The 13,268-nt window shown below is 37.6% G+C and overlaps 1 protein-coding gene across 1 annotated transcript; it reads left to right on the forward strand.

The window, feature by feature from the left end:
• LOC113662725 (C-C chemokine receptor type 5-like) lies at positions 1-5,987 on the forward strand. The gene is made up of 3 exons (XM_027177798.2): positions 1-157; positions 469-547; positions 4,589-5,987. Exons 2-3 carry the CDS (start codon positions 501-503, stop codon positions 5,613-5,615), a joined length of 1,074 nt encoding a protein of 357 aa, XP_027033599.1. The 5' UTR covers positions 1-157; positions 469-500; the 3' UTR covers positions 5,616-5,987.
• Positions 5,988-13,268: the final 7,281 nt, after the last annotated feature.

Genomic DNA, 13,268 nt, shown 5'->3' on the forward strand with positions numbered 1-13,268 from the left:
CATTACTGTATCTGTTAGCTGGGCAAACTAATGATGTGCCAAACGTCATGCATGTCTCCATACTCGTCACATAAAGCAGAAGTATGCGAACCAGAAACCTCATACAGCAGCATCACTTTCAGCTTTGGTGTTGACTGATAAAGAATTTTCCAAGTTTGTAAGTATTTTGGCAGCAATTTTATTTAGTCTCATCATTTGAGTTATTTACTATCTGTGATGTTAATGTCGATTGCTGTGCATTGTTGATTTTGTTGATTGCTTTTGATTTCATTTTTTGCTACATCTTCATTGCTAAGGCTTTCACACTTCTTTGTTTAACCACAAATGCAATTTATCGGCTTGTTTATTAAGCTGACGTTTAGCGAATGGTGCAAAAAAAATCTGTGGTGAACAAAACAAGTGTGTTTCACATAGCTGAATGATTTTATTTATTTATTTATTTATTTTTTTCTCTATTTTGAACTACAGTATGACTAATTGGAGTTTCATACTGAAAGCCAATGATGTCCAACAACACCAGTTATATTTGGGATGCCACGACACTCAGGTAAGAACTTATTCGGATTTTTTGACCAGTTCGATTGCATGACTTCACCCCTCTTTTTTTTTAATATCGTTTATTGTTTTATTTGATGTACTGTATTTCTCCATTAGCCCTTCATACCGCAGCACATTTATTTGCGAAGGATAAACAATTACTAAAGGATTTTTGGATGATAGTTTTTACTTAAGAGAGAAATTTACAGGTGGATGTGACGATATTGCTCTGATTATGTAACAGTACATTTCATGAAGTGTTGAGAAAAAAAGGTTTGCACATATGTTACATTGGGGAAGTGGATTTACTACATTTTCTTGTAAATGAGTGCAAAAGAAAAAAAACAGTTCTTGCTCTAAAGTAGTTATTCTGTTTGCATTTATTATATTGTGTGTACCTTATACAACTGTCTCAAATAATAGATATTAAGGTTAAAAAAGAGTTTACATGAGCAGCACTAATAAATCTACCTAGAATGATCATCAAAACTCTTATTCCTCTTAGTAAAAATGAATCATATTTATTTATTATTTATTATAAGCATATAGGCCTTTGGTACATTCTCTTGCATTGCTTTATTAGAGTTTCATTAAATGAAGGAAGAGAAACGGTGAACTTCACTTCCTGTGTTTATCAGCTTTATGAATCTGAAGACCACACACCAAAGTGATGAAACGGATGTGGTGAATAAAATATTTTTTTTAGATTTATTCAAGATTAGATTAGCTGATAAGAGACTCTCCAATAATCTGTTATTATTTATGAGACTTTTTTCTTTAAAACATTTAATTTCAGGTTTATATATCTTTAAAATAATGTCATTTTTGTCATAGTTAATTTTTTTAATTTTAATTTTTATTTTTTTAGCAAGGAAACAAGGTATAAAAGGTATTATTTAATAAAGAAACTTCAAATTCTGTGTCATATTCAGAAGTTGGTGACTTAAATCGATACTTTCAAATTAGGACAATTTGAATGATAAAAAAAAAAAAGAAATTTGAATAAGTTCTTACGAGAGTATTTATGTGTGGAACCTTTTTCATATTCAGAGTCATTTTGAACTGTTCAGTTGTTCATTCAGATTATGGACCTTTTTCTTGAGTAGAAGCATCGATTCAATTAAATTCAATTTATTTTTATAGTGCTTTTAACAATTCCCTTTGTCTCAGAGCAGCTTTACAGAAGAATGGAAAGAGATAGAGAGAAGAGAGAGAGAGAGAGAGAGAGAGAGAGAGAGAGAGAGAGAGAGAGAGAGAGAGAGAAATAAATAAATAAATAAATAAATATATAATAATGAAGTAAGAAGAGACAATCAGGCTAGGAACTCGGAACACTGGGAGCTTGGGAGTGGCATATGTAGCTTGACCGGGAGAGAGAGAGAGAGAGAGAGAGAGAGAGAGAGAGAGAGAGAGAGAGAGAGAGAGAGAGAGAGAGAGAGGAGAAAAATTGTTAGGTATGATTGTAACCATGTGATGGACAATATACATTATATGCGAAGTGCAGACAGGGACTCCATGAAAACTAGCTATGACATCATAACTAAAAGGCTAGAGCCAGAAGGTGACACAGACATGAGGGCTTCCTGGGATGTAAAGCATCCCACCACTCCACAGTCTGCAAACCTGAATGACTTGTGATGGTGGTAAGAAGACAACATCCAGACATCCCAGTTCACCAAACACTCTATGCTCATGAACCCTTCAGATCTGCTCCTTTACCTAAGAAAAGCTATTCATGAAAAGCTAAATGTGTTTTTATCCTGGACTTAAACACTGAGACTGTGTCTGAGTCCCAAACACTGATTGCAAGTCTGTTCCATAACTGTGGGTCTCTGTGAGAAAAAGCTCTGCCCCCTGCTGTAGCCTATTGTACTTGAGGTACTAAGAAATAGCCTGCACCTTTCGATCAAAGTAGGCGTGACGGATCATAAACAAACACTGTGGCGTGAGACCATTAAATGCTTCATAGGTTAATAATAGTATTTTATAATCAATGTGAAACTTGACTGTAAGCCAATGCAGTAAGGATAAGATAGAGGTGATGTGTTCATATCTTCTGGTTCTAGTTAGGACTCTAGCTGCTGTGTTCTGGACTAACTGGAGCTTGTTTATGCTCCTACAGGAGGAAGTTAGTAAGCGTCCACTGTCTGATGTCCTTCATACAATCTTCAATCTTATTAAACTGGTGACACATCTGACTGAGCTGAAACATATAGCTGTGTGTCATCAGCATAACAGTGGAAGCTAATACCATGATTACAAATAATTGCACCTACGGGTAGCATATATAGGGATTAAAAAGCAATGGGCCTAAAACAGAACCTTGCGGAACACCGAACATCACCTTAGTATGTTTAAAGTAGTCACCATATATCTACGAACTGAAAGCGATCAGTCAAATAAGACCCGATCCAGGAAAGACCTGTCCCTTTAACACCAACAATATGTTCATGCCTATTAAAAAAAATAACATGGTCAGTGGTATCAAAAGCTGCACTAAGATCAAGTAACACCAGTAAAGAGACACAACCCTGATCAGAGACCAGTAACAGGTCATTTACCACTTTAACCAGCGCTGTCTCTGTGCTATGATGAGGCCGAAATCCTGACTGATACAGTTCATGAGTATTATTCCTATGTACAGTAGGTCTGAACATAACTGCTGAGCTACAACCTTTTATAGGATCTTGGGGATAAAGGTGGAGGTTTGATATCGGCCTAGAGATGGACAGCTGGGTTTAGTCGAGGTCAGGTTTTATAACCAAAAGATTTTGGCACATAGCGAGTTCTAAAGGAAGAATTTATTATCTTTAGAATGTGTTGAATAGCTAGCTGTAATAGCTGTTTAAAGCTATTAGAAATCAGCAAAACTAAGTCGGTCTCTTGAAGGGGATTAAAACGGTCTAAATCAAAAACAGAAATATTATCTACAGCAATATCTATCAATTTATTTGGTATTAAATTAATGGTCTGAATTTTCTGCCTGATATTATCAGTTTTTTCCACTGAAATAATAAATGAAGTCGTTACTGTTACAAATAGATGGTGTGCGCTTTTCGACAGTGTTTTTATTCCTGTTATTTTTTGTAGCTATGAAGGCTTTCCTTCCATGCTAATCGAAATACTGATTATTTAGTTTGACGCCATTTACGTTCTAATTTCCTAACTGATTGTTCTAAAGTTGGTGTGTTGTCATTGTACCAGGGTGCGAGTTTATTCTCTCTAATTACGTTTCTTTTAATTGGAGCTACAATATCGAGGGTGTAGCGAAACACTGCCTCTACATAGTCAGTCACCTGATCAAGTTCTGTGGGTCAGATGGCGATCCAATCATGGAAGATAATTCTGGGAGACTGTTGGTAAATCTGCGTTAAACGACGTGCTGTAAATGTGTGTTTAACACGGCGACGTGGCAAATTGGAATCGTCATGTCCGAAGCGAAATTTAAATGAAAGGAGATAATGGTCAGAGATAGCTTCTGACTATATTTTCTATATTTAATCCAAGTGTTAGAACGAGATCAAGAGTGTGACCTCCATTATGAGTGGGTGCTATTACATTCTGCTTCAGTGTCTAGATCACCAGATTTTATAAATTTTTTGATGCTGAAGGCACAGAAATTGTGAAATGTAATGAAAACGTACAGAAAATCATGATCGTCACATCGTAACGTGTTTTTCTCTCCAAAATGTGTTTTTTTTCTGTCAATTGATTAAAAATTCTGATTTGGTTAACCAGATATTTTGTCTTTGCTGCGGTTTGAAGGATAAGCTGTATTAGTACTCATCTGTTGCACTTGTACATCAGTTAAGAGTCTTTAGTCAAGATGCTGTCTGCTAGAATGTACTCCAAGTGAAAGGGATTTTAAATGGAAGATGGTTTTAAATAATAAAATAATACTGCAACTTTTAATTATTCTACAGAATCCTTAGTAGATTTACAGGTAAAAGCATAAACATACAGAAAGCTTGTGCACAATTTCAGTATTAAATCTTTACTTAATGGCTTTTGTCTCAAAGCTAACTCTCAATTCTCTCAACTTGGCTTTCAGCATCAGCCTATCAACTGACTATCCTGACTTTGTGATTGATGGATTTTTATGTGAATACGGATCCCATGCAAGTCATTTTGTCCCGGTTCTCTACTCGCTGTTCTTCGTGGTCGGCTTCCTGGGCAACATGCTGGTGTTGTGGGTGATCCTGATAGGGGCTCAGATGAAAAGCATGACTGATGTGTCTCTCCTGAACCTGGCCATCGCTGACCTTCTTCTCATCTTCACTCTCCCCTTCCTGGCTCACCATGCTAGATATACCTGGGTCTTTGGTAATGCCATGTGCGTGATGGTCCTCGGTGTGTACTACATCGGATTTTACGCAGGAATTTTCTTCATCGTGTTGATGAGCATCGACAGATACTTGGCTATCGTCCATGCTGTTTTTGCATTGAGAATCCGCACAAAGGCTTATGGGATTGTAGCTAGTATGGTCATCTGGATTATAGCTATTGCAGCCTCATTTCCTGAGCTACTGTACCTTGGAATCGATACCTCCGGGACTGAAATATTGTGCAACGCTTATCCGAAAAATGGAAGTCACAATGACATAAGAGGTGCAGCTTTCTTTAAAATGAACATTTTGGGTCTATTAATTCCACTGTGTATTGTGGTATTCTGCTACTCGTTGGTGCTCCAGAAGCTTCAGTCCCTTCGTACGTCAAAGAAACTGGCCGTCCGTCTTGTTGTCACGGTCATAGTGGCCTTCTTCTGCTGTTGGATACCGTACAACATTGCAGCATTCCTCAAAGCACTGGAACTGAGGGGAATTTTGGAGCAGGAATGTGAGCTCAGCAAAAAAATCCAGCTGATGCTACAAGTCACCGAAGCTATGGCATACTCGCACTGCTGCCTCAATCCGTTCCTCTATGTGTTTGTTGGACAAAAGTTCAGGAGGCACCTCGCCAGACTCCTTCTCCGGACACCATGCATCCATGTGCAGTGCATGAAGTACTGCATGACCCAGACCGCATCCTCTGTGTATTCACAGAGCACAAGTTTTGAAGAACGCTCAGTTGCCGTCTGAATGATGGAGGAAGATGAAATATTTTTTTTTCTTTTCAGCTTAGCATTAAAATTTGATTTGATTTGATGGACATTCAGTTTATATGTGCTAGTGAAAATGAGAATTTCTATTTGCATGTGTTATAAGTAAATAAGGAGTAAAATAATAAATGGAGTGTAATTATATTTTAGATCAACCCTTCTGGACACTTCACAAACACTGCCCTTACGTGTACTTCTGTGGCTGAAAACGTCCACCAAATTAATGTTATATAAAATGATATCAGATTAATATTTTCTCACATTTTCCTGCATAAATCTGTTAAGCAACCTCAGTTCTAATCAAAACTACTAGATAATAATTAAATAAAAATAATTACTTTTTAAATACTCATTACTTTTTAAATACATGTTTGTGTGTTGTGTGTTTGTGTGTGTTGTTTTTAAATTTTAAATCATCTGTCCAAAGTATTTTATATAAAACATTTTGTGCCGAAAAATCATTCCCCTGGGGGGAAACTATGCCCCCTATCGAAAACATCCTGAGGCGTCCATAAGGGCTAAAGCCTGGATTGCACTTGATTGAATTTGGATGCAAGATCACTTTTGATGGATTGAAGCATTGTATTGCATTTCCTCAGAAATGATCAACATAAATTGTGTGGACGGTAGAGCTCCACGTGACTGATTATACGAATGATTATACGAATTATACGAATGATAATGGTCTAAATCTTACAATTATATACTATTCAACACATTTATTTAGTACAAATGCTAATTATTTTCCTTCTCATGTAGCATTCAAACCTACATCCCAGTATTATGAATCATCTACTGATACTTGATACTTTCTAATAGCAGATCGAACTTTTCTGGAGAAACTGATAATCTCCAGTGATAAGTTTCGCTCTGACATGCCGTCTAGTTTATGTCACATTCAGGTTAATATGTAAACAGTGCTAATTATATGATTGTCATTCAGACAGGGTATGTTGGTGGTAGCACCCCAAATGTGTTAAATCTTTGTAATTCACACCCATTTATGAAAAACCCCTCAATTAGTTCTGTTGCTCCCAGCTGCCATCACCAAGCCATCTAATTAGCTCAGTATTATGGACTCGTTTACTGTAGAGAAATGACATGAAATCAAGAGTCAATCCTATTTTAGTTCCAGATTGAAACACTACAAGGAGGGATAAATACTTAGGCATTGTATTAGTAAAAGTAGTTGCTCATATCGCTGTTTAGGAATGCATTAAAACAAACATAGTAAAGGTTTTAATATATCGATTTAACGTTCTTTTAACATAGATTTATTTCTTTTAACACGAAATTCAAACTTTAAGAGATTTCAGACAATAATATTGTTTTGTGTGTATGTTTCTGAAGAATGACCTGAAATCAAACGTATACTTCGTACATCGTACTTTATTTCTTTTCTTTTTCTTGAGGTTACATGGTGATAAAGTATTCCATCTGTTGAGATGTTTGTGGTTTTATGCCAGACTGTTGCTTTATGGCTCCGCACTGCACAGCATAAGCCCCGGCACTGCCAAGCTGCCACTGTTGGGCAATTGAGCAAGGCTTTTAACCCTCTCTACTCCAGGAGCATTGTATCATAGCTCATAGTACCCCAAACTCCTTTATAAATAAAATAAATATAATATATATGTGACAATAATAAAGACTTATATGCCCAAGTTATCATTAGTATTGCATTCTGTTATTTTTTTTTTCTGAAAAAAATGATTATTACTTCAGAACCGCATGTTGCACTACTTCATTTAAAAATAATCAGAAATATTTTCAAAATTGTAAAGCAAATCCAAAGAACAAATGCAAAGAATTGCGAAAAGGCGGGTGTTAAACAAAGAAATCCACCAATTAACCTGTAAACAGGAAAGAACTGCTCATGACTTGTGGGTGAGGGTGCCATCTGTTTGTTGGGCAAGGAATTATCCCAGAACTCTCACGCCTTTAACGTGCAGGCCCTGACATACTGGACAGTTAATTTAATGTCAAAATGAACATATACATGAACATCTACATCTACTATGAGGTCTGGAACCCGCATGATGATACTGAAGATACAGTCATGTGAAAAAAATTAGGACACTCCATTAAATATTTAGTTCTTTATTTAAGGGCCTTTTTACACCCGGTCACTTCCTGTGTTGTCTCTGATCCGAGAGCTATCCGATTTGTTAAAACTGTCCCATTTACATTCGGCCACAAAAACGCGTCTCGGCGAATCGGATATCGATCCGAACTTTCTACTCCCGCCCAAAATGCTAATATATTTCACCTCATTTCCGGGGTAATTGAAATGGAGCACACTTTGGTGTATGCGGTTGCTACAAAAAAACAGCATTTACTGTTTGCTGCATTTTCACTGGCGGCAGCAGCGCATTTTAAGACCCAACGAGATGCCTGGGTGAAAGATCAGAGCCAGCACTGGTGGGAAAACATGTTTGTTTCTGAAGCGATGAACGACTCGCGAGTCACCTGAGAGTGACGTACTTCCGTTTGGGAGGAGTATAGCGCTGACGTATGTGGCTTGAACGACCACATTCATTTACACCTGTCCAGTTTCATCTGAAACGCGTCCCAGACCACCTCCTGAAGGGGTTTGAGCGATCGAATTTATATCCGTCTCAAAACCGTTTGGGAGGGCATTTAGACCTGGTCTTTTTACCGTCGGATAGATATCGGATCACAGAAAATGCAGGAAGTGACCAGGTGTAAAAAGTCCCTAAGAAATGTTAACATGTCAGTTTCTGATCTTGTTTTAATTTGTACATGTAGATGAAAGTAATTGCTTGTAAACAACAAAAAAAATCAACAAAAATTAGTATTTGATCTGTGGGAAAAGTTTGTACACCCTGTGCCCTAATAGCTAATGTTTCCCTCTTTGACTAAAATAACCTCAATGAGACGTTTCTTTAGCCATCTATCAGTTTCTGACAGTTTCCCCAGTTCTCAATGCAGAATTCTTTCAGCTGTGTGATGTTTGAGGGGTTTCTTACATGTACAGTTTGTTTAAAAATCCCCACACAGGATCGATCTCAATAGGATTTAGATCTGGGCTTTGACTAGGACACTCCAGAATTCTCCATTTTTCAGCAGGTCCTTCAGTGGATTTACTGATATGTCTTTGTCATGTTTCAAGGTCCAGTTCCATTTCAGCTGCAATTTTTTGAAAAATTCTGCACAAAAATTCTTACATGTTCCTCAAGCACCTTCTGATACAAATTAAAGTGGATTTTATGATGTTGAGCTGATCAGGTAAAGACAGGCCTTCTTCACTAGGGTTACATGTAAAAGTGAGCCAGCCAGGAGTTCTGTTGTAGGACAAGTAACCATAATTGAAGGTAACTAAAAAAAAAGTATAACGTGACTTCACAAGAAATTATTACAAACCATATTGTATGTAGTTTGTTTTTATATCACACTTGAATATGGAGGTAATTTGTTCTGAAAATATCAAAGTTCAATTCAATTCAATTCAAGTTTATTTGTATAGCGCTTTTTACAATAGACATTGTCTCAAAGCAGCTTTGCAGAACATAAACATAGAGCAGAAGGTAAACATAATTAATGATAAAGGAAATAACGAATAATAAAAGAAATAAGAATTAACAGAATAAAAATTCTAGATTATTATTATATATATATAGTTCACAATGTGTATGTATTTATCCCCCTATGAGCAAGTCTGAGGTGACTCAGGCAGCAGTGGCGAGGAAAAACTCCCTTAAATTGGTAAAGGAAGAAACCTTGAGAGGAACCGGACTCAAGGGGGAACCCATCCTCATCTGGGTGACACTGGGGGTGTGATTGTAATATACAGTCAGTTAAATGTGGTATTGGTGTGAGGTTTATGGACTTTGGATTTCCTTATTTTGGTATTGTTAGTATTAGTTAGTATTGTTGGTATTGCCAAATTTTGGTATTGTTAGAGGTTTGACTGGCACCAAAGCAGACAAGAAGATCTGAAACTCAAGATTTTTGAGTTGAAATTTCTCTGCCTGATTCAGAATACAGCAAACAGGTCATTGTAGAATACACATATGGTGATGCAGTAGAGTCCCTGCAAGATGACTAACCTTTAGATAGACCATGTATTAGTAACCCTGATATAATTTACCACATTGTGAGTCTGTCTAGTGTCTACAGCAGTGAAATAGGTTCAGCAGCCAAAAGTACCTTTCTGAGCTTAAGAATTTGGCTAAAATGAGTGGTAAATCTTTCGAGGATGTTCTCAAAGAAGAGCTTGGTAGAATCAAAATCTATAGAGAGTGTAAGCCAGTTGTAGAAGCAAAGAAAACTCAAGAATTAGCTTCCACTTCACCAATTAAAGATACAGTACAGATGTTTTCACCAGCTCATGAATCTCTGTAAGGCCAAAGCGCAGCTCGAGAGCCAAACCTTTGCTCCTATTCAAACCCCTTCCCTAATACACAATCATATACAGAGCAAAAAGTTTTATCTCCTTCCACACACAAGACTTTGCACCCTTTTCAGGTATCCGCTGATCACCTGAGTACACCATATGTTCAACATGTGGTTGTGGAAGACCTTGTTAAAAGTACAGAGATAGCTACACAACTTCAGTCTGCTGTTCGATTAAAGCCATTTTCACGTAGGGCCCCTTGCCCTATCCATGAAGTTGACTATGGCACATGGCGTAACAGTTTGGAGTTTCATATGACTGATTCCACCCTGCCAGATGTTACATTAGTGAGGAGAACTGTAGATAGCCTGCTGCCTCCTGCAGTTAATGTTGTTAAACCATTAGGACCCCAGGCTACTCCAAAAGCTTACCTGGATTTGCTCGATTCAGCATATGGAACAGCCAAAGAAGGGGATGACCTTTTTGCAAAATTCCGTAATAATTGCTATATACAATATATAATAATACAGCTCGAGCAGAAGAAGCACCATCCCCCTACCTTTGCAGACCTGCTGTTGCTGCTCAGGACAGAAGAAGGTAGAATAGCAGCCAAATATAACAGAATGAAGAAGCACCTAGGGCTTATAATGCACCTAATGCTTATAAAAGAAAAAACATTGTCTAACGCCCAAGTCCTGTGTCCTCCTGAGGTACATAATTATGATGCGACCAAACAGAATTATATATATATGCTCCCTCAATGATGAAGCAGATCCAAAAACAAATAGCTGACCAAAAGGGGAACACCAGAGAAAATAAAGGTGACAAAGGAAAACCAAATTAAGCGAAGCCCCTACATTTAAAAAACAAGCACCGACCAATCCTGTTGTAGCATCTCACCCTTTAAACTCCTAGGAGGAGTTCCTGTTGAGGGGCTGACAGTAACGATACAGCATATAAGCTCCAATCAGAAGCCTATAGTTAACGTAGCACTTAATGAGCACTATGGCTGCCACACTGTACTTTCAAAGGGGTTGATCGGAAGTAATGTTACGACCAATTTGAGGCTCGAAGGAATTGATTGGAACTGTTTAATAGATACTGGTTCACAGGTCACAGCAATATCTGAGTCATTCTATGATCAGTACCTCTCAGAACTTCCTGTAAGTGATGTGCTGGAAATAGAAGGAGCCAATGGCCAAAAGGTTCCATATGTTGGTTAAGTGTAGGTTAGTGTTCAGTTAAATAAAGAGTTCATTAACTCAGAACATAAAATGCAGACATTAGCTCTGATAGTGCCAGACATACGTTCCAATCTCAGTGTACCAGCTAAAATAGGCACACATACTCTTGATTCCCTTTATGAGCAGTACTGTGACATTAACTCCTCCAAATACAGTCCATTCTATGGCTATGTCCAAATACTCAGAACTCAAAGAGTTAAGGCAACAACAAAGTTTAAGTGGCAAGCTTGGAATAGCAAGGCTTAAAAATCGTGAGCCAAATGTTGTTCCGGCTGGCCAGAAAGTTAGCCTTCAAAGTTGACTTTGGCTCTTGTATAATCTATGTGTAGATTATCGGGAACTTAATTTGCAAACCATTAAAGACGCTTATGCATTACCTAACCTGGAAGAATCCTTCTCTGCCCTAAGCGGATGACACCCAATGGTTATCTGTGATTCTATCAAATTGAAATGGAGGGACGTGACAAACAAAAGACAGTCTTTGTATGCCCTCTAGGATTTTAGGACTAGAATCGCATGCCGCATGGAATCACAAACGCTTAAAGCAAATCACAGTGTTTAATGGAGAAGTGCATGGGAGATATAAATTTGCATGTAGATGCATTTGATTGGCACAGAGATTCGGATGGTCAGCCTCCCAGTTTGATGAGAAATCTATCGTTTTATCCAGGAGGAGACACGATTGTCCTTACAGATTCAATTTCGAGACACATCAAAGAAACTGCAGTGTGTGGTATGACTGTTACATCCACAAGTCCATCTGAAGTCTATTTGGGAGGACATTTATTACAAAGAAATTGAATAATCCTATTGTCTATTTTGATGCACATACACATATACATAATACACATACACCGATAAACATAAACCAACATTCATTTTTTTTATGCCGGCTAATGTTTTGTAAATTTGTACTATTTCATTAATTCACTAAACTTCTTTAAATGAATCTGTCTGTTGTGTTGCTTTGTCTTGCCTGAATGCCAATGAAAGTAGCAGCAGTGTATTTTTCCATAGATGGGTGGGTTAGTTGGGTGGGAGTTCACGGCTTGTATGCAGTGAGCTTGCATTCTGTGCAACTCCCACCCAACTAACTTTAACCCATCTATGGAAAAATATACTGCTGCTAGATTCTTTGGAGTTCAGGCAAGACAAAACAACACAATCTGTTTGTTCTGTTGTTATGTCTTGCCTGAACTCCAAAAGAACCTAGCAGCAGTGTATTTTTGTATGTACACTTTCTTAAGCTCATTGTGAGTGAGTTTCGGTGGAGAAAATGAGCTTGAGAACCTAATGTTATGGTAGACAGATGGAGATGTCAACGGTGTAAAAACCAGATGTGTTTATTATAACATGAAACAATCAACTGGTAAATAGAACGAACTATAGCAGGGATGAAGACGTGTTTGTGTTTGGAGTCGCCTTTCTCATCATCATCACCCTCTTCATCCCTGCTATCCTTTGTTCTATTAGCCAGTTTATCGTTTCACGTTGTAATAGTTTTTACTCCGTTGTCATCTCCATCTGTCTACCATAACACCTAACAGCTGGCCTTGAGGTGTGATGACACACAGTAGATCATGTACCTGTACTGTGAATATGTGAACAGGTAATGAGTGTGAGACTAAAATGACACTTAAGATTTCAGGGGAGAGTCCCCTCTGTTGGCCTGGTGCTGAACTGTCACTGACGGATGTGACAGAAAAAAAAGTTTCTCAGACAGAAATGAAATATTCAAGGGGTTTCACATTTTCCACTTAATCTGAATGTTCCTGTATTGTGGTTTTATCTGTGGTGTAGATAATTTCATTTTTTTTTCCATACCTATTGGCTTGTCTCACTTCATGTGAACTTACAGAGACAGCCGCATTGAGTCAATTTCGGAGTCTAGCATGAATTACGTAGAGAAATTGGTATAGAGTAGAATCAAACCATATACATTGGAGGTAATTTCATGCTAATGCTAATATTTCTAATGCTAACCAACTTCTAAGAAACTAACAACTACTTAACCAACTAAGTTACATTTAATGCA

The sequence above is a fragment of the Tachysurus fulvidraco genome, chromosome 3 (assembly GCF_022655615.1).
Source record: "Tachysurus fulvidraco isolate hzauxx_2018 chromosome 3, HZAU_PFXX_2.0, whole genome shotgun sequence".
In the NCBI taxonomy this organism is placed as follows: Eukaryota; Metazoa; Chordata; class Actinopteri; order Siluriformes; family Bagridae; genus Tachysurus; species Tachysurus fulvidraco.

What these genes read in the sequence shown, in the direction of transcription:
- LOC113662725 (XM_027177798.2), top strand. Translation starts at nt 501, where the DNA reads ATGATGTCCAACAACACCAGTTATATTTGGGATGCCACGACACTCAG. An exon ending in TGGGATGCCACGACACTCAG is followed by an intron (nt 548 to 4,588) that starts GTAAGAACTTAT and finishes CTTGGCTTTCAG; the next exon opens with CATCAGCCTATCAACTGACT.